Genomic DNA, 19,958 nt, shown 5'->3' on the forward strand with positions numbered 1-19,958 from the left:
GTATTAAATCAGGTAGGTACCTATACATGTTTATATTTACCCAACATTTTGTTCTATATTGAATTTCAGTTTATCGTGATCTTATACTGCTATAGGTATAAACTATTTTTCAAGTGACTTACACGATCGCATTCAAGATTTGTCGACTTGGTTGGCAAAGTATCAATTTTCAGAGTTTAGGTTCAATACGTCGCGCAACTAAGTTGGCAGGCTTAGGCGATACCACAAAATTGTGTAAATAGCGTAAGCATTTAACTACCCACAGCCCCCCCCCTCTTTCATCAACCATAACCTATACTTCAACAAGTCGTACAATTTCACATTTAGGTCTGATTATACTTCAAACGAATATAAATATATAATAATATATGTTCAGATTTCTTATTTGACGTTTTCAAAAGCTGAAAAACAGTAATTAAATTGTTTTGATAATCTTGAACCACCAAAAGATATTTTTGATTATAATGTTGTCTTTAATTTCACACTCGATACAACATACAAATTAAATATTAGGCATGGTGGAAATGCGAAAGATTTGTTATTTATCGTAGTTATTATTATTTTATGTAAACTATCGCGCTATCTGGCGATCAACTCAGCGAAGAAGCGTACTTTTGCCTTAATATTTTCAGCTTATTTAATGGAGATAAAACCATATAAACGAGCTATACTCGTTTTATCTAATCTAGAAAAAAAATACAAAACACTTACCACTTTTATCTTTTTTTTCATCGTCGGGCTAATGACGCACGAATGAGACGTCTCTCTATAAAAAAAAATATATTTATATATATATATAAATATATTATATATACCTATATGATATTTATATTATATTGATGATTGGATAAAAAATGTATTAATTAGAAATATTATTATTAACTTTTAAAACAATATTAATAGATTAAATCAAATATATTAGCATTAAGCCCATTATTTGTTGTTGAGTGCTGTGTATTAGTTGATTGGCAATTTTAAATAATTGCTGATAAATAGAGTAAAAAGTTTAAGCTTTTGAAGTAGGAATCAAAATAACATTAAAAGGCAGAGTTTAACAGTGGTATGATTAATATTTTTCTAAAATGTATCCAAAAACAACACAACTATACATTCCAACATATATAAATATAAATGTATAAATTATAGATTATATAATATGTTATAAGGTATAAAATGTATATCAACTACAAACGTTTATAACTATATAGGTACAAACTACAGACAAATGCTAAAGAAGATAGGTCATATTCATAAACATCCCTCATTGTTGATTAACAATAATTATTAAAAATATTATTTATTTATATTTATTGGTTAGATGTTCTACACCAACACAATTTTTACAAAATATGTTGGAAATTTATATTTTAAAAATTCAATCATTCACAATTGAAAATGAAAAATATTTTCCTATATAAAAACTTTGGTTTAGTAGTTTAATAATCAAACAATTAGGTACAATTTTTATTTAGTTATTTAAAAAAATACCTATACATTGTTAAATGTAAAGAGAATGTGTATTTTATTTTTCAAATAGATAGTATAGGTACTAGATATTTAATATTCACGGGTAATTTGTATATTAGCATAAAATAGTGAATTTTCTACGAAAAAAAAACCAATAGTGGGTACATAGCACCTGTAGATGTGTAAATCGGGCTAGTCACGCTGTAACACCAACTGTATCAACAAACAATTTGTGGGCGCTCAGTATTTACACTATGCACATTTCTCGAGACTTTAAGGCTACAGTTAAACATTTAAGTATTAAGTATTCAAGAAAGGAATATTGAAATTTTATTTAAAATTAAATACAATATTTTTTTTTTTTAAGAAAACTGGTATTCTGCCATAAAGATCTGAATATTTGAATTGCATATATCATGACAACAGGCTGTTGATAGGTGATGCTTAAAATAAAAATATTGTCTTAATGTGCTGTTGGCAAGAGCATTACTATACACCTATTAGAATATCGAGAGTATAATTAGCAATATATATAATATATTGATTGGTGCCAATATCCAACATCACTGAAGACAGCTACTTTTCAAATTGTTAAAGACCAATGATAAAAACAAAAAACAAATTATGAATTTGATTGTTTTATTACATTGACAGGAACAAATTATATGTAGGTATAATATTATGTTCTTTTCATAAAGCACAAAACAACATTAATGAAGTAATGTTATCAAAACATGTATACTTACATTTCGTTTATGTTTGTTGATAGCCATTAGTTTAGATGGAAATGGAAGATAAATCATAGAAACATCTATTGTGATGTCACAAATTATTTACAAACAGGTTCATAACAATAATAGTTCTACATCAAATTAGTTTACATAGTTTACTTAATATTTAAGCAACACAATTAAGGTAAAATACATGAAATACTTAGAAATAAATTATAGACTGGAGTACAATGAATAACTAATTATACTACCTACTTACACAAGATACTTATTTTAATACTAGTGAACTGTAAGTGTATAAAACGAATGCTATGAGAAATTAAGGTGTTAAATAAAGTCTCAACTGCTCTGATACGTTTTATTTATAAGTAAACTGGAAGGAAAACCAATCCAAACAGAACATTTTACAAACAAATACCTATTCTTTATACTAAACTTGATTTTCTTTATCAGTTTTCATAACATCCACTAGCTGGAAGGAGTGGAAGGACTGTGAAAATGTAGAAAAAGATTAAGTACCGATAAAGAAAACCTAGATCAGTCTGTGGGTGTCTGAGGTTAACCAACTGAGGTCCACTGCACACCACAAGCATGGCCTCCTGGTGACAAGCACCAGGGAACAGCAGCTAGAACGGGGAAAACTGTCAGCCTACCCGGTGCCCGGGGGATTACCATGGAAAAACTCGGCGCTCAGTTAGTAGACTTGAGTGCCAAACAACTGGACGGTGTTGCGGCTTGGTTAGCGGTCAGGAAAAAACCAATAGACCGACAACGACAGACGGATAATGGATATCAACCGAAACTGGACAGCAGAACACGACGACAACGACGACGACCGATAACCGACGAAATGCTTGCGTACCTACACGTTTCGGTTTACGATTTCGATTCCAACTAGGTAACTACTACAACTACTACAGCGCGTTGGAGAAACAACTCTCGTCGGAAAAATCGAGTACCGTTATCACAATACGCGCACTGAACGGGCGGCGGCGGCTGATTAAAAACGATGAACCAAAACAAATGCGTACGGTGTCGTCCCCTCCAGTCAGCGTTTGCGGCTGTGGTGGCGGAGGTGACTGCGGTATCAGCCGTGCGAAAGACCGCGGTAGAGGAGAAGTGGGACGGCCCCATAGAGACGGACGTATCGGTCGCAGTCGCTGGGGTGGGTGAGACGGCAGTTGCGGTATCCTCCGGGTTTAAAAATAAATCGGCCGTGGCTAACGATATTTTCGTCGCTTACACTGCCTACGCCTTTACAGAACACAATATCCCTCTCCGTTTCGCTTGTTTTTCCTCGTGGTTTTCGACGGTCGCTGCGGCTGGCCGCTACCGTTTTTCTCGGAGGTATTTCATAGTATTTTTGTGCGACGACAACAATAACAGCAGCAGCTGTAAGGTGGCTGTGCCTGCGCGTGTGCTCGTGTGACGTGTTTTTACGTCTGTCCGGCTCACTACTACAGCCACGATAATATTTGTTTATCTCTACGGATGCGGATGATTACTATAATATTACTATTTACTATTATTATTATAATATAATATGTGTCGTGTGACGTATAAAGGAATAGATTATATTATTATTAATACATAATATAATAATAATAGTTTTTATCTATGTTATATATACACCATAGAGTAAAGAATAATAATATAATGTTATGCACACAGGATTGAGATTATACACAAAACTATTATAATAACATTGGCACGCGGCTGGACAGCTGTCTGATAGTTTCGTGATAACAGTCGACACCGCCGCCGGTTTGTGTACGTTTTAGTCATGCGATTGTTTGCGTCTACTCCCTGAGTGGACGGTCAGTCCCCTGCTGTTTTTATTTTTTCACCCTCTCGCGCGTGACAACCCTCCAGTTGTGCGATCTGCGCGCGTCTTTCGTTGCTCAAGATTGTGTGTGATGTCCGACAACAGTGACGGTAACGGATTGTCTGGACGCGGCGACGTCTATCGTTCTACCGTAACAAGTGCGGAGGTCGATCCGTGGCAACTACAGTCGTCAGTGGGTAAGTGCAACCACCGAGATGAACTCATTCACTGGTGTGGGTACAAAACTAAAAGTGCGATCAGTTGCGCACACTAAAAAATAAATAGAGGTACCATATTGATTAATTACCTCTATATTGACTAATAATCTAATGGCTATAGCAGTATAGCCTATAAATATTCAATAGTTTTTATATTATATATTTTATATTATTGTACGCAGTAGAATTTTTATGGTGTAAACATTTTGTAGCCAGGGGGCCACCCACCCAGCCACCAAAAAAATCAGGGGTAGCAACTGCACTCTTGAACCCTCCATTATGCGCCACTGAGTGCGATACAAAAAACTTTTGTTCATGCTAGTGTGTGTGTTGCTGCCGCTTCATAGGCTGGTATAAGTTTTTATTAGTTAAAAATCAAATTACTTTTGAAAAACTTTCAAAAAAATTCCATTTTAATAATATAATTGTATAATAAAAATTTTTCATTTATGAATTTATGATCCTGGATTGTTATCTAAACTATGTAGACAGATAATATTTTCGTGTCTACTATACTAATGTTACAACACTTACATTCCTGCTAATTATCCAAATTTATCTTAAATAGGTAATGAATTGATATTCATATTTAAAATAACTTATTGTTACTATTTGTTGATTGTTCTATTATACCTTATAAATGTTAGCAATGTTTATACTTTGTTTTGTTATTAGTATGAATCTAATGTGAGTTCTTATTGATGTCTGTTATTAAAACAGCTGTATATTTAAACAAATTAAATCTTATTTTTAAAATAAACAACCAATTAAAAATTGTATACATATAGTGTATTATACGACGTTTTATTATTTTAAAATTGATCTTAAACTAATAATATCTATATTTTTACAGAATACAAAACATTAGCTGACAAAAGTTCTGATGACATTTTATCTGAATACTTATTGTTGGAGTTGGGGCAGAGTAAAAAGGAAATATTCAACTTTGTGCATTTAAGCCAGTCAATGCGAGTAGCTAACATCAATAGTAAGTTATTGATTTAAACGTTTATCAATATTATTACCTTAAAATGGATTCAGTTATTGGTTGTGAACATTTGGTCCAAAGAAAGAATGAGGAATTATTGAATAATTATCGAATTGTTCATTTAAACTTTATATCCTGTCAGTCTAATGATTCAATACGTGCTAAAAAAAGACTAGCATCATGTCATGCATGTAAATTTGAAGGCGCGCGGTTATTGTCATGTTTATATTGTGTGTGTTTTGCATGTCCTACACACTTTCTTGAACATTTCAAGAATACTGAGCATTGTTTTGGTTTAAACCTAACCTTTAGTCATATTTTCTGTGCACACTGTGATGACTATATCTATGATGGTGACATTATGACTTTAGCAAACACATTAAATAAGGAATTATATTGTTATAAAAATAAATCCTTAGAGACAAAAGACATTGTCTTGCTTAGAAAAAGTAAAGAAATTGAATATATTGATAGTGTTACTCCAGTTCCGGGATTCATCAACTTGGGTAACACATGTTTTTTAAACAGTGTACTGCAGGTACTAATGCATACACCAATGTTACGAAATTATGTTCTTTCTGACCAACATGTATGCCCATTTCTAAAGGAGCCCAGTCGATGTATTACATGTGAAATTGGCAGAATATATCAGCAATCCTACATGTTGAAAGTTAATGTGATAAGCTTGCAAAAGTTGTTGAAAATATTTTGGGATAACACTTGGTACATGGCATCAGCTTTACAACATGATGCACACGAATGTTTCATAGCCATATTGGATATCATACATAAACAAGCGATAATACAAAATGAAAATGACAAGGATATAAAACATCTAGAAAACTGCCAGTGTATCATCCATAAAATTTTTAAAGGTGTTTTGCAAAGTGACATTGTTTGCCAGAGCTGTAACAATGTGTCATCTAAAATTGACATTATCAATGATATTCCTATATACTTTTCAATGGACGAAAAAGGAAAATATCCAACAAATATAACATTAATTGCATGCTTAGAACAATTTGGTCAGATAGAGTTGTTAAACGATTTAGATTGCACAAATTGCCAAACAAAAAAGTTATCGACCAAACAGCTTATTTTAAAACATTTGCCAGTGGTTTTATGTTTTATTTTAAAAAGATTTGGACAGCCATCAGACAATGTTTCAAATAAAATCACTACATTTGTTGAATTTCCAGAAACACTAGATATGAACAAATTTATAAAGAAAAAATCTGTGACTGGTAGTGCCTTCATTGATGAATGTTTTGCTTCACGTGAGTCCATCTATAAACTGTATGCTGTGATTTGTCATGAAGGTCTACTAAACGGAGGACATTATTTGTCTTACATACAACACATGGGCCTTTGGTATCAATGTAATGACAATGTTGTTAGATTAGTACAATTTGAAGACATATTGAGAAGTCCAGCATACCTATTATTCTACCATAAAGAGTTTATGAATTTCTATTAAATTGTTTAGTTTAATTATGTGTAAATATTTCTAAATAAATACCTAATACTACTGTATATAATTTTAGAATTAAATATAATGTATAAATTTATAATTGCTAATACTAGCATATACATTTTTAATTTTAAATTGGCTTAGTTTTTTTTATTTAAATTTATGCAACATGATTTTTTTCTATTCCTAACAAAATAATTTAAAAACTGAATATTTGGTCTCACTTTTTACATGTATTTTTAATTATAATATTATTGTTTTCTTTCGAAACGAACCATGTGATATTTTTATTATTTTGTGATAATTTATCAATTTTACTTTTTTACTTTTGCCATTTATGTATACTATACTATAAAGAACAAACTTAATAGAATTAAACTTTAAGGGTAAAAGTTTAGGTGACGGTATTTTTGTGCCTTTACAATCTTTTTAGGTTGACGGTATATCTCCTATTTAAAGCGTTATACTAGAATACTACCTTACTATAAAATAATAAACATTGTGTTACCCCTCACATAGTATTAATTGTATTTTAATTTTTTTTTTTTATATAAACATTTGTCAATTGATTTCTTTGTTATTTCAAAATACAAATGAAATATGAATATTTTATGTTTCTTTTTTCTTTTATTTGTTAAAATAAACCTTAACCTTTTTACATATTATTATCTGTAGGTAAATTGAACATTATTGAACCAATTCCTAATTAGTTCAACCGTATAAAAATTACAAGATGTATTAGGTACTGAGTGGGTTTTAATTTGGATCTACAAAGTCTTTGAATAAGACTACATTCCAAAACATGTCAGTATGTAATTGTATTAAATACATTTCTTGGTTTAGGGTTTTAAATGTGCTCCCAACCAGTAGTGGATTTGAACAATTAACAAACATGTTTAATTGATTATTCAAATGTTTAACTATTTTATAATGGATAAAATATTCATATCTAAATTGATGACTCTGACTATTAACTAACCTTTAAAATTTGCCAGATGATATGTGTACAATGTACATCACTAAATGAGGTACACTATTGATTATAAATAATATTTACTATCAGACATTATTGGTTTAGGATTTTAAACTGTAATTAACTGTCAATAATCAATAATTGAAAGTAAAATTCAAAATAGTCATATTTTGAGGTACTAGATTTAAGTTCTAATGTCTGTATGCTTAGTCAATTTATATATCACATAAGATATAATTATAACATCTCTTAGGTGACACATACATTGACTGTGCATACAGGCATAAGTATTTTACAGATTTTCAAACATGAAGCTATAATAATATTTTAACATAACAACTTTCTATTGAAATGTTGTAGTGTTTTTATTTTTTTTATGTTATCATTTTATTTACAATAACACATTATAATGTTTAAAACAAATATTTTAATATGCAGTGGCGTGGTGAACTGGAAATTTTCCAGAGGCAAGTTACAAATATCCCATGTATTAATGCATAATAATGTATTAATATAATATAACTAATTATATTTCAGATCATTGTTGACAACCTATTGAGTTTATCGTATTACATTTACTAGGGGACTCACCGGCTACCACCCACCCCTCTATTTAAGAAAAATCTCAGAGCCAATTGCCTCTGAAATTACCATTTACCTCACCACTGATAATATGTATCGAATTAACTTTATGAAATACCAGTGGTTATATTTGTGTTTATCAGTCGACTGAGATTGTTACATTTTACATTAATTAAATAAATTATTGTGCTAATTATAAGATGATACTCGATTTATTCGTTTTTGTCTGTGCATAGATATAAAAAGTATATATAAATAAAAACAATTCAAATTTGTTTGTTCTCCCAACTTTTGTCATTAACTGCGCGTTTCATTTGGTATGACGTGGTTGTCAAAGCTGAATGTATTTCAAACTTCATTACCACCAGCCATCACAAAAATCAATCTAGGTACTAAATCCATCGCAAATAGCAACAATCTTAGCTAATAACTTGATATTTATGTTTTTAGATAATAAAAAATTACTCAACACGATTTTGCACTCCAAGGTGATAAACTCACAGTTAGAAGTTGAATTTGTATTATCGTGTATGGGAGTAGATAGTTGTCAATCTCCATCCAAGCCTCTGGAAGCTATTAATAGAAATGACCACAGGAACAGAAACGATCACGAAGATAAAGATGACCAAAAGGACATGGATGGACATGAGGACAACGAAGGTTCATCGCCTATTGTTCCAAAGATTTTACAATTTACACAGTTAGAAGAATCAAATTTCAAAGCTCACTTTTTTATCACCAGGAGCTCATTTCAAGTAATTTATCTATTTCACGTATCTCAAATGGGACACATTCTCATTATGTCAGAAACATATCAATTGTGTTGTATATATTTCTTAGATAACTTGCGGTCATTTAATGCAAGAATACGGAAGTATGGCATACAAGAGGACTGAATTTGATGTTGAAAAACAATTGCTGGTTACTCTAACATACTTGGGAACTGTTCTGAGTTATAAGTACATAATATAATATTTATTATTTGACAAATCATTAATACATTTGTTGCATTAAATCAAGGGCATCATTTCAGGTTTTTTTAAGGGTGTGCAAACGGGTCATTTTTTAATTCACCAGTCCATATATAAACATATACCTAATTGCAAGTATTGAAGTTACTTACTTTTTGAGTTGCATCAATAAAACTAAATTGGTTTTGTCAAAAATAATTTTTAGGTCAAAATCCCAGTGTTTTCCTTTATTTTTTATTGGTTTTTCCCGATGGTTTGAAAACTTCTAGGAATTTTTACTTTTGACTCCCCTTCCCCTAAGTACCAACTACATTTATTTTCCTACCAGAAAAAATGCTGAAGTATAAAATCGAATCATTTTTACTGTCCCTAAAGATGATAACAGACAAAAAATAAAAAACCCTGGTTTTACGCAGAATCTAAAAGTATTTAAAAAACTAAAACCTACCTGTGAGGCTGTAATTAACAATAATTAATACATTCAAAACTTGAAGGCAAATTAATTGCAGCAAAATAATTTTAAAATAATAATTATTGAATTTTAAAAATGTGGTTACGGGTGATTTTTAAGTTTAGCATATACAGTTTTATTGATATTGTTAACTTCTTTTTCTACAACATAAAGTACCATGATATCGTTTAGTCTTTTATCGCTCATGACAGAGCGTAAATATGACTAATTATTCCTCTTTTTCTTTAAGTTTCTATCCGATTCAGATGTTGGAAATCATATTGAATATTGCTTCTTTTTCTTATGATGAAAGACATAATTAATTTGTTGGTGTGCCAAACCAATAGCGGAGATTTTTCAACCACGATGTCCTTTGTGTTTGAACACTTCTCTTACCTTCTATTTTTCCTGAGAGTATAAGTTGCAGCAATCTATATCCTTATTTCTCACTATGTGACCCGGATATTCTAATTTCCTTGTTTTATAGTCATCAGTAATTCCTTTTTCTTTTGCATTCTTTGAAGTACTGTCGCGTTATCTGTCCATGGCATATTTAGGATTAGGATTTGACAACACAACCAAATTTCCAATGCCTCAATTATCTTGCTTTATGTTTTTGTTAACGTCCATGTTTTGGCTCCATGCATTAATATAGGGTAGATGTAACATTTTAGTACCATGTGAAAAATCATGACATTTTTTGAAATATACCTCTGGCCATCACAACCCCGCATTTAATTTCCCATCGAACGTTCCCAATTATAATTAACCATGTATTTACATTATGAGCAATGAAAGAAACTTTTACTATTTGTTTATTTATTTCTATTGTTAATATAAAAAAATCTGGTTATGGTGCATGTTTCTCTGCTGTACAGTAGGTTACAAGTGGGTCAATATATAATGGATTGCATTAAACTTTAATTCAATGATATAATATCATTGTTTAAGAAAAACGATTCAGAACGAAGACGGTTTGTCAGTCTGGATATTTTATATTGTTATTATTTATTATAGGCTATAAGTTGAATTGATATTAGAACATTATAATTTTTTATTCGTTTCTATGGTGATATATAAAGCGTTAGAAATATTAAAATCCCATTTTTAGCAGTTTTTTGTAATTTGTCGGTGGTGTTTCCCATAGCATTAAATAATTATTGAGAAAATCAAAAAATAACCTCTCTAAAGTACCATCTTGATTCAATTTGCTAAAAGATAATTAACTATGTTGAAATCGAAGCACTCCTTCTGGTAAAAATGTTGTATACAGAATAAAAAAAAAACACCATTGTAAAACCAATAGCCACCTCGCTCCGCTCAGAATCTAATACAATTGAATATTATTATTATTATGTAATAATTATATAAATAATAGTGCATTATTTCAGCAGACCAATCGGTACTATTTTAAAAGTAAGAGGTGCAGTGCAACACACCCTGACCCAAACCCCCCCCCCCCCCTTGCTTTAGTGCTTAGGCAAATTGAACATTCTTTACTCATAATTGTTTTCAAATTCGTTTTATTTAGGGAAATTGGATCAAAATTTAATATTGCTATTAGCACAGCTCATAAATGTGTTAGTGATGTCTCTAACACATTGTTTAAACGTATGGGTGAAATTATCTATTGGCCAATTAATCAACAAGCTGAATTTGAAATTGAAGAATTCAATGAAATGCCTGGAAATCGTTTTCCTGGCATACTTGGTGTCATTGGAATGGTAGACTTGAGAAAAACTTGCACAGCCAATCCATCCAAACATACCAAAGATGGGTCTTCAATTGCCATTCAGGTTAGACTACAAAATTATGCCATTATTTATTTATAATTAAAAAAAAGGGCTCATAGCCCTGTGGTAAACAATTACAATATTATGTAACTCATTAATATTGAATGCTATCTGTTTGCAGTGCGTATGTAACAACAGGTATCAGTTTTATAACGTTTTCACCAGTTATTTACTCAAGTCATCTGTTACCTCATCAACATTCCTAGAGAGTCCATTAGCTGAAATGATTCTTAATGATCCAGACAGACTATTTCCAAACATTGAGAGTCATATTGTTGGACAGTGCTGTTTTCCTCTTCTACCCAATTTAATGACTCCATTTTCTGGTGATACTTATAATACGGTATCACAAGACACCTATAATGATGCTATTGAGGTACCATTGAACATAATAAAATTGGCATTTGGCAAATTATTAGGGCGGTTCTCAAGACTTTTGTACGTTCAAAATCAAATACCATCAGCAACATGACATAAATTAATATTTTTTTTTTTGTAATAGGTGCTTAGATTTGTGGGGACAAGACAAGTTTGCCATACTAATATTTGCTGCTAGTTGCTTACATAATATATGTTTAAGTAATGACGATGACATAGACTGTCCACCTTACGAGTGCTGTACTTTCAAATGTGATTATTATGATGAGTATAGTGTGGAAAAACGCCAAGATATATGCTCCAAAATTAGATCTTGAGTTTTATAAACAACAGATTAATTGTTTATATAACATTGTACAAATGTGTAAGATATAATTTGAGTAAATAAACAAATAAAGTAAACATTGAATTAAGATAGATTTGTAATTACAAATTAACATTTATATACAGGTAAAATTATGGTATTTTATTTTTTTTTTATGTGTGTGTTAGTAAACTATGGGATGTGTGGTGGCAATCTTAAAACTAACTGTTCCAACAGTCTCAACTTTTGTGTTTCTAATTCATTTGACCTTTTCAGATGTTCCAACATCTGCTGTTGAAGTCCTTCAAATACTTTTTCTCGACTATTTAGATTTTCCTCCATTTCTTTCAACCTTAAAAGATAAAAAAATATATATATATATAAACTAATCAAGTAACAAACTTGCATTTATTACCTTTCATCAAATTCCTTATTTCTCAACCTAAACATTGTTTGTAGTTCAGTAATGCAATTTGTTTTATTATAACAGCTTGGTTTAGAAGTCCTGATATAATTGTGTTCATCTAACTCATTAGCCTCATTTGAATGATTATTTATGTCACTGTTATCTGATTCATCTCTGACAACATTTTTGTTAGGTTCTATAAGTTTAGAATAGCATTATTTTACATTCAAAAATTTAAAAAAAATAATAACTATTATTATTAATTTACCTCTAAGTACAGAATCAATTTTATTGTAGTACACCCAAATTACTTTTTTATTCCTGTTTGTTCGCATTCTGTTTTTGTTGTAACGGTTTTTCAGTGTACGCCATTTATTGTCACAAGCTCTGGGAGTATAATTAAAACCATTCTGAGCCATTTCTTCAGATATTCTTTTCCATATCAAGAGCTTTTCACCAGTTGCAGCATTCATAAACTTTTCTTTATGATTATCAAAGCAATCTATCAAGCACATAGTTGAGTCCATACTCCAGGAAACTATAAACATTAAGTTGAAATATCAACACACCTAAAAAGTATAATTGGAGTAATTGGCATTATACAACTTACTACTTTCAGCAGGTACACCAAGTAACCTGTCTAAATCGTGATAGTAATGCCACTTTACACTGTTAACTCCTAATTGTTTGTATTTTTCTCTTCTTTTTACATAGTTTGCTTTTAAGAGACGCCATTTACGATCACATACTAGACCAGAATAGTTGTGACCATTTTGGCGTAACTGATTACTTATTTCATTCCAAAGTAAACGTTTTTTGCCTTGTGGAGCCAACAAGAATCGTGGGCGGTAAAGACCCCATAACTCAATCAAACATTTGGTTGCTTGTTCTGTCCATATGTCTGTATTACCTGAGTATTTTTTTTAGGATTGAATCACAAAAAACTTATTAAAATATTGTTTTGATGTTTTACCAATAGGAGGGAGTTCAATAGGTTCTTCCTCATTATTTTCAATGGTTTCATCAACAACATGTATGTTGTTATAAGCTTCATTTTCCTTTTTAATGTCATCTAGCTCATCTTCATCAATTAATGATACCGTAATTATATCATTAAGTTCTGGAGCTATAGAAAAATAATAAAAGTTTATTTTAATGCTATTTAGATGTATTATAATCAGCTTTCTTACATCCCTCTGGAGTGTTTTTAAAAATGTTGTCCATATCCTTAAAATAACACCATTTAATGTATTCTGTTCCATATTTAATAGCCCTTTGCTTATTCTTTTTATAGGTCATTTTTAAATTACGCCATTTATCGTTACAATTATTAGCTGAATATTGATATCCTAACTGTGAAAACTGATGTGCAATATCTTGCCATAACAAATGTTTTTCTCCTTGATTGGCAGCTGAAAATTTCTTTCTGTGTTTACCGTACAATCGAATCAATTCCTTGGTTGATTCGATTGTCCATGGACATTTATCAACATATCTTCCTATATGAAAAAGACATTGTTAAGTATAATAAAATCAGTCTGAATAGTTAAATGTGTTTTATCTACTAGATGAATCAGCATTTTCATATTCCCCAACACTATCTCTATTTTCTCTTGTCAAGTCGTCATCATCTTCATTTTGACCGTTGTTATCAATATCATCATTATCATCATCGTTTTCAATATCTGTAAAAACATTTAGTATGAAATTTAAAATACTTATAACTCATACATTATTTTACCTGAAATTTCATAAGGAATGCCTTTAATGGCCTTATCCATTTCAGAATAATGGTTCCAAGTAACTGGGTGTTTATTATCTTTTTTAGAATTACGTGTTTTATTGTACATGTAAATTTTCTTAAGACTACGCCATTTAGTGTCACATGTCTGTGCATCAAAATAAAAACCATGTTCAGCCAAACGTTCTGACACATGTTCCCATAGCGTTTTCTTATTTTTATCTGGGCAATTCGCAAACTGATCTCTCAATTGACTCCAACAGTAAATTAAGTAACGAATTGAAATATCATCCCAAACGTCTGAAACGTAAAAACAGTATATTTAAAAAAAATAAAAATTTTGTTAGTATTCATTAATATTAATTTAATAACTTACTGCTAGACTGCTCAATATTAATATCAGTATCAAAAATTTCTTGCACTGCTTCATTGTTTTCATAACTATCAAAGTTATTTCCTTCCTGTTCATTTACCGAAACTGAAATAAATATGTATAAATATTTTTTTTATTTAAATGGATGTTTTTTTCTTACCATTGCTGTTGGTGTATATAAAATTTAAAAATAAATTACCAGGTTCATAATCATTTTCTAACATGGTATCTGCATTGATATTTAACTGTCGGTAATCTGTATCATTGACCATAATATCACAAAAATTTTGAATTAAACATGACAAATTATTTGGCCATTATCTATAAATAAAAAATATGTAAGTTATCATTCTAAGTTATAGAATCAAACTTCCATTTAACAAATTGGTTTTGTAGTCCATGAGATTTTGTAAAATGGAAGTTTCGGCATATTATCATATAAGAATCAAGGTAAAAAAAAGTATCACCATTTTTCATAATTATACACTTTATAGGTATATATTATTATTATATAAAAAGTTAAATGTTGATATAGTTCTAAAAATGGAAAGTAGCTATTAGATAACAGTTTTCAGTAAGTTCAGAAATAAGAAATAGGTAGATATTTTTATAAATACAAGTTCGAAATTGATTTAATATGGATGTAATTAAAAATTAAAAAAGGGGCAGGCGGCAACAAAGCAATGCAAAACATGTCTGTTATTAAAATACATAAAACTGTTACGACAAAACACTGAAAAAAAATTGGATGGGTAATTTCATAATTTTTTTGTTGCTATTTGATATAGGTAATAACTAGCAGAATATAATTAAATATCTATATATTATTTTGTTTGTTTATAATTTACAAAGTCACACATTGTTAAAAGATTTATTCAATAAGTATGTGTGAAATTATGACTTTTGTCGTGATTGATCATGGATAATATACAATTGTATGTCACTGATCTCTTGGCATAATAATAATTAGTGTCATCCACAGACAAAGACTGCGCATCCCCACACTGCACCCTCACATAGTGGAATAGGTATTGAGTTACGATGCGCAGAATCGGTGGTCTCTCGCTGGACATTGTATATTATAATCAACGATACTAGACATCTAGTAAGTGCAATAATTATCTAAGAAAAATTGAGTTTTTAATCCCGTTGCTTATTACAATAGGAATTTAATTAAAACTAATATACGGGACTATAATAACTAAGATTTATTTTGTTAGCCAATGTTAACTAATAGTTCGACGTTTCAAAGAAGTAACGAAAAATCATAAACTTGAAAAAACAAATTACGCAAGTGAGGTCTGTCTGAGAGTAGCGTCCGCCGTTAACCGGCAGTAATAACAACAACAACAACCCATATTGTCATTAAATTGCGAAATAAATGCGAATCGTGCACAGCAATAAATTACTACAGAAGATTTTCAGGGCCACCCACATAATAGTCCTGTCGTCAGCGGAGACATTGCACAACTAGTGGCTATGGCCGAAAGACGAAAGTTGAACCATTGATTAGTCTATTCTATAATCAATGGTTGAACTTAAAAAGTCGTTACTCGATATTATTGCTATTATTAGGATAGCGGACTGTCGCGAGACGATGCGATACTCACGGGACCGTGCTGTTTACCTTGGGTCGAATATGTCGACGTACATCGGGACGTTTTCGACGTAGGCAGTTGTTAGCTCCGCTTGCCGGACTGGCAGTGGTGGTCGGACGTTAGCTGTGTCCAGTGTAACGTCAGCCAACTAAACAGTTCAGACCGCGCGGAACCAAATATAGTCGAACAAATCGGAACTGTGGCGATACGGCGATACGCGTCGTTTTCCGTTTTCTCGAACGGTGTGCCTTTTATCTATATATTCAACGCTATAAACAGTGCGAACTGCAAACACAACGTACCGTAAGTTCGCATGCGTAATTAACATGGCCTATCAATTTTTCTATTATCAATGCGCGCAACGGACGAATTCCGTCAAAACTCGCGTCTTTTCCACGGGATATGTCTGATAGAACGATTGAACGAATCGTTATAATATTATGGTTATGGTAATATCAATATGGTATTATGGTATTGCCCACTGCCCATTATGATATTATAGTATTTAGGTATATTCAGACGTTTATAATACAAAATAATATGTCACCATGTCATATATTTATCTAAATCATAATATTATGTTTCTGTGGTGGGTATATTTAATAAATTGTTCTGTGCTATTATAAATAAAATATGGGTAAATGGGTCGTAGAACACCGTGATGGACGTACATTAGTTTGTACCACGAACAATAATTAAAATCTTAATTCGTGGTAAATTGTTGTTACAATAATCTACTAATCGTGACAAAATAAATATATTAAATTGTAAAACTATAAACTATAAATTTATTTTGTCATGCTACTTATCTAAAAGCCACGACCTTAGTAACCGATGTACGGACGAACTACATATCATTGAATTCGTTATCTATGGCGCTGTATTCATTATTCGCCGCCAGGAATATTATGCTCTGGCGCTCTGCCAGTCTGCCCTATCTAGTCTCTACGCTTTTGCCTCCTTATCTTTTATCTATGTTCTGCCTTCTAGCGTAGCACCGCTACACTTCGACGGTCTGTCAGAGCTTTGCAGTCTTTGCAGTCTTCCTCTTCCGTTTTCCTCCGAGCTCCCGAACTGCTCAGTTGCTGCTAAAACGACTTACGGTATATCTCCGACTTCGTAGTCCATACTGTTAAATATTTATAAAGTAAACAATTACCATGTCTGGTTGTAACGAAGAGGTCAATTTGCACGAATGCCTGGAACTGATCACGAGACTCGCGCGACACGCCGGCAAGGTGATTGGATAAAAATCAATTATTTTTTGTAATATCAATATGTATCAATATATTGGACAGTCCAATCTCTCGCTATTCGCTAATTTTTTTCTCTAATCCGACGGCCATTGTTGTGATACTGTAATTCTTACGATATTATTACACCAGTGGTTCTCTATTACTAAATAATCACTATAAATTACCGTGTGTATCATATTTCTATAATAAACTACAAAAAAAATTACACACTCCAGATATAAAAAAATTTACCTACCTTCCGCTAAGTGAATTATAACAGTAATATTATTAGGTAATTAAATCATATACAATTATAGGTATTACCACCTACTCTTCGGTATTGATTTTTCACTGTTGCTTATAAATGGTAGGGTAAGTCGGAGGGTCTGTAAATAATTTAAAACTTTTTTGTACATAGGTAATTGGTATGGGTTTTTTCTTCTGTTCAAAAGTTATGTATACTGCTAAACTGCTTATAATAATATATCAAATTGTAATCACTCATGAAAAGTATGTAGGTAGTGGAAATAATTTACTTAAATGTACGAATAAAATTATCCATATTCAATCCAGTCGAAACTTAAGAAGATGTCGCATCTGCATATGTTGTATCTGTCACTTACGACATATCAAATTTGACGCTCAGAAGATTACATTTAGCCCTGTTAGCTTAAAAATTATAGTGAATTTACCTTTTATAAAATTTAAAAGTAAGATTATTATCTAGGGCATCTCATAGGCATATTATATAGGCTAGGTATATTTAGTACATCATTTACCGTTTACTTGCTTAAATATATTTAAATACTAATGAATTATTAATTTATTTCTAGATTATTAAATCTCGAATCAATAAGAAAAAAACAATCGAGACTAAAGCCAATAATTCAATTGACTTTGTCACTGAAACAGATCAAGAAGTAGAAAAGTTACTTATTGAGGGAATCAAACAAAAATATCCACATCATAAGTATATCATTTTACAATTATGATACTGTAAATCATTCATTCGATCATTGATAATACCTATCATATAATTTAAGATTCATTGGTGAGGAATCATTTGCTGCCGGCATTAAAGAAAAACTGACATGTGCTCCGACTTGGGTAATTGATCCTGTGGATGGCACCACCAATTTCGTGCACAGTTATCCAAACGTTTGCATATCTATTGGTTTAGTTATTGGCTGTGATGTTAAGTTAGGAGTTATCTTCAATCCCATATTGGACATGTTTTTCAGGGCAATCAAAGGTGAAGGTGCATTTTTAAACGATGAACCCATCAAAGTCAGTGGCGTTAAACGTAAATATTTTGAGAATCACTTAAGTTTATTTTGAAAATAAAATACTACCTTATTGTTATTCTTTTTAGAACTTACTGATGCTTTGGTCGCTGTAGAATTTGGTTCAGTAAGAACTGCAGAATTCAGAAGTATTGTGAACCACAACATCAATTATCTAGCAACAAATGCTCACGGGTAGATTCTTAATATTTTCCCACCGAACAATAGTTCTTTCAAATCATTGAATAAAAATTGTTTTAGTGTTCGTTCAGCTGGTTCAGCTGCTTGGAATTTAGCTCAAGTAGCTAGAGGAGCTATTGATCTGTATGTGGAAATGGGTCTCCATGCATGGGACATGGCAGCGGGAGATATTATTGTGAGAGAAGCTGGTGGTACTGTGATCGATCCGGCAGGTAATTAATATTATAATTATCTAATGCAGTAGTTCTCAACAGGTGTTCCGTGGCACACAAGTGTGCCCCAAACTGTTTGTAGGTGGGCCACCCTATCATATTTAATAACATTACAAATTTCCCAGTTCTTAATTTTTGTTATCAATAATGATTATTATATTTTAATTACACTTATCGTTGAGCAGTCAATATTATGAACAACTATTATTCATTAGTCTTTATACATAAATGCCTTCTAAAAATTGTGGTTTTAGTATAGTATTTTTAAATTAACATTATAATTTTTATATACTATATTACTATAATTTTCTGTCAAAATGTATTGTTATAAAAGATGTGCCGTGGTCCACGAACATAAAAAAGTTGAGAAACCACTGATCTAATGTATTAATAAAATAAAATATTTATATACTGCACATTTATAATTATAATATATAATATTCAGGTAAAGATTTTGAGTTGATGAATCGAAGGATATTAGCTACATCGTCATCAGAGATTGCTGAAGAAGTGTATTCAAAATTCCAACAATATTATCCAGAACATGATTAAAAATATAATTTTCAGCTGTTATATATTAAGCCTTTATCATAAATAATGGTTTAGTATGGTTTAATGTTTTATCAATATTTTTTATATACCAATAATTACATAGTAGCAAAGAAATTATTTTATTCTATACCGCTGTTTTGTTCATTCATTTAGGATGTTATATAAAACACTGTTTGGACATGATATACTATTAATCATTTATAAA

At 31.1% G+C, this 19,958-nt stretch overlaps 6 protein-coding genes across 15 annotated transcripts in view; 3 read left to right on the top strand and 3 right to left on the bottom strand.

Moving 5' to 3' along the window:
* The window catches only part of LOC132942414 (neurocalcin homolog), a 95,374-nt gene extending 92,363 nt beyond the window's left edge, over positions 1–3,011 (bottom strand). The window contains exon 1 of one of the 3 annotated variants that reach the window (XM_061010756.1): positions 2,852–2,992. The gene's annotated coding sequence lies outside the window, so the exon portion shown is untranslated. Of the gene's footprint in view, positions 1–2,717; positions 2,739–2,851 lie in introns of those variants that run through there. The other 2 variants (XM_061010758.1, XM_061010755.1) reach the window with 2 other exon arrangements.
* The window catches only part of LOC132942413 (neuronal calcium sensor 2), a 92,294-nt gene extending 89,283 nt beyond the window's left edge, over positions 1–3,011 (bottom strand). The window contains exons 1-2 of one of the 2 annotated variants that reach the window (XM_061010753.1): positions 2,871–3,011; positions 712–766 (exon numbers count right to left, since the gene is read on the bottom strand). The gene's annotated coding sequence lies outside the window, so the exon portion shown is untranslated. Of the gene's footprint in view, positions 1–711; positions 767–2,213; positions 2,670–2,870 lie in introns of those variants that run through there. The other variant, XM_061010752.1, reaches the window with a different exon arrangement.
* A 796-nt stretch (positions 3,012–3,807) lies between these two features.
* Positions 3,808–12,261, top strand: LOC132942410 (uncharacterized). Of its 2 annotated transcripts, none has more exons than XM_061010747.1 (7): positions 3,808–4,220; positions 5,095–5,229; positions 8,706–9,010; positions 9,096–9,214; positions 11,209–11,473; positions 11,592–11,908; positions 11,973–12,261. In XM_061010747.1, the coding sequence occupies exons 1-7, from the start codon at positions 4,115–4,117 to the stop codon at positions 12,163–12,165; spliced, it is 1,440 nt and encodes a 479-aa protein (XP_060866730.1). In that variant the 5' UTR covers positions 3,808–4,114; the 3' UTR covers positions 12,166–12,261. The 2 variants fall into 2 exon arrangements, with proteins under 2 accessions (XP_060866730.1, XP_060866731.1); XM_061010748.1 differs by lacking the exon at positions 3,808–4,220 and adding an exon at positions 4,553–4,809.
* On the top strand, positions 5,227–7,307 carry LOC132942411 (ubiquitin carboxyl-terminal hydrolase 22-like). Its single transcript, XM_061010749.1, has one exon. It carries the CDS (start codon positions 5,273–5,275, stop codon positions 6,704–6,706), a length of 1,434 nt encoding a protein of 477 aa, XP_060866732.1. The 5' UTR covers positions 5,227–5,272; the 3' UTR covers positions 6,707–7,307.
* Positions 12,247–16,458, bottom strand: LOC132942407 (uncharacterized). Of its 5 annotated transcripts, none has more exons than XM_061010744.1 (11): positions 16,324–16,458; positions 14,872–14,993; positions 14,676–14,777; positions 14,300–14,599; positions 14,124–14,243; positions 13,749–14,057; positions 13,532–13,684; positions 13,169–13,468; positions 12,827–13,096; positions 12,568–12,754; positions 12,247–12,504 (listed from the first exon to the last, which is right to left on the bottom strand). In XM_061010744.1, exons 2-11 carry the CDS (start codon positions 14,942–14,944, stop codon positions 12,345–12,347), a joined length of 1,974 nt encoding a protein of 657 aa, XP_060866727.1. In that variant the 5' UTR covers positions 14,945–14,993; positions 16,324–16,458; the 3' UTR covers positions 12,247–12,344. The 5 variants fall into 5 exon arrangements, with proteins under 5 accessions (XP_060866727.1, XP_060866725.1, XP_060866726.1 ...); XM_061010742.1 differs by having other exon boundaries at positions 14,833–14,993; XM_061010743.1 differs by having other exon boundaries at positions 16,300–16,441.
* On the top strand, positions 16,436–19,936 carry LOC132942412 (inositol monophosphatase 1-like). 2 transcript variants are annotated; one of them, XM_061010751.1, is made up of 7 exons: positions 16,436–16,573; positions 17,261–17,508; positions 18,339–18,475; positions 18,549–18,808; positions 18,878–18,983; positions 19,050–19,201; positions 19,647–19,936. In XM_061010751.1, exons 2-7 carry the CDS (start codon positions 17,431–17,433, stop codon positions 19,751–19,753), a joined length of 840 nt encoding a protein of 279 aa, XP_060866734.1. In that variant the 5' UTR covers positions 16,436–16,573; positions 17,261–17,430; the 3' UTR covers positions 19,754–19,936. The 2 variants fall into 2 exon arrangements, with proteins under 2 accessions (XP_060866734.1, XP_060866733.1); XM_061010750.1 differs by lacking the exon at positions 16,436–16,573 and having other exon boundaries at positions 17,180–17,508.
* Positions 19,937–19,958: the final 22 nt, after the last annotated feature.

Source organism: Metopolophium dirhodum, chromosome 4 (genome assembly GCF_019925205.1).
Source record: "Metopolophium dirhodum isolate CAU chromosome 4, ASM1992520v1, whole genome shotgun sequence".
Lineage (NCBI taxonomy): Eukaryota > Metazoa > Arthropoda > Insecta > Hemiptera > Aphididae > Metopolophium > Metopolophium dirhodum.

Excerpts from the sequence above, each read along its gene's own strand:
- LOC132942411 (XM_061010749.1), top strand. The coding sequence starts at position 5,273 with ATGGATTCAGTTATTGGTTGTGAACATTTGGTCCAAAGAAAGAATGAG.
- LOC132942407 (XM_061010742.1), bottom strand. The coding sequence starts at position 14,944 with ATGGTCAATGATACAGATTACCGACAGTTAAATATCAATGCAGATACC. Across the intron at positions 13,685-13,748 it reads TAAAAACACTCCAGAGGGAT|CTCCAGAACTTAATGATATA; the intron begins GTAAGAAAGCTG and ends ATTTTTCTATAG. Across the intron at positions 12,755-12,826 it reads AATTGATTCTGTACTTAGAG|AACCTAACAAAAATGTTGTC; the intron begins GTAAATTAATAA and ends CTAAACTTATAG.
- LOC132942412 (XM_061010751.1), top strand. The coding sequence starts at position 17,431 with ATGTCTGGTTGTAACGAAGAGGTCAATTTGCACGAATGCCTGGAACTG. Across the intron at positions 18,809-18,877 it reads CAAAGTCAGTGGCGTTAAAC|AACTTACTGATGCTTTGGTC; the intron begins GTAAATATTTTG and ends TATTCTTTTTAG. Across the intron at positions 19,202-19,646 it reads TACTGTGATCGATCCGGCAG|GTAAAGATTTTGAGTTGATG; the intron begins GTAATTAATATT and ends TATAATATTCAG.
- LOC132942410 (XM_061010747.1), top strand. The coding sequence starts at position 4,115 with ATGTCCGACAACAGTGACGGTAACGGATTGTCTGGACGCGGCGACGTC. Across the intron at positions 4,221-5,094 it reads GCAACTACAGTCGTCAGTGG|AATACAAAACATTAGCTGAC; the intron begins GTAAGTGCAACC and ends ATATTTTTACAG. Across the intron at positions 9,011-9,095 it reads TCACCAGGAGCTCATTTCAA|ATAACTTGCGGTCATTTAAT; the intron begins GTAATTTATCTA and ends TATATTTCTTAG.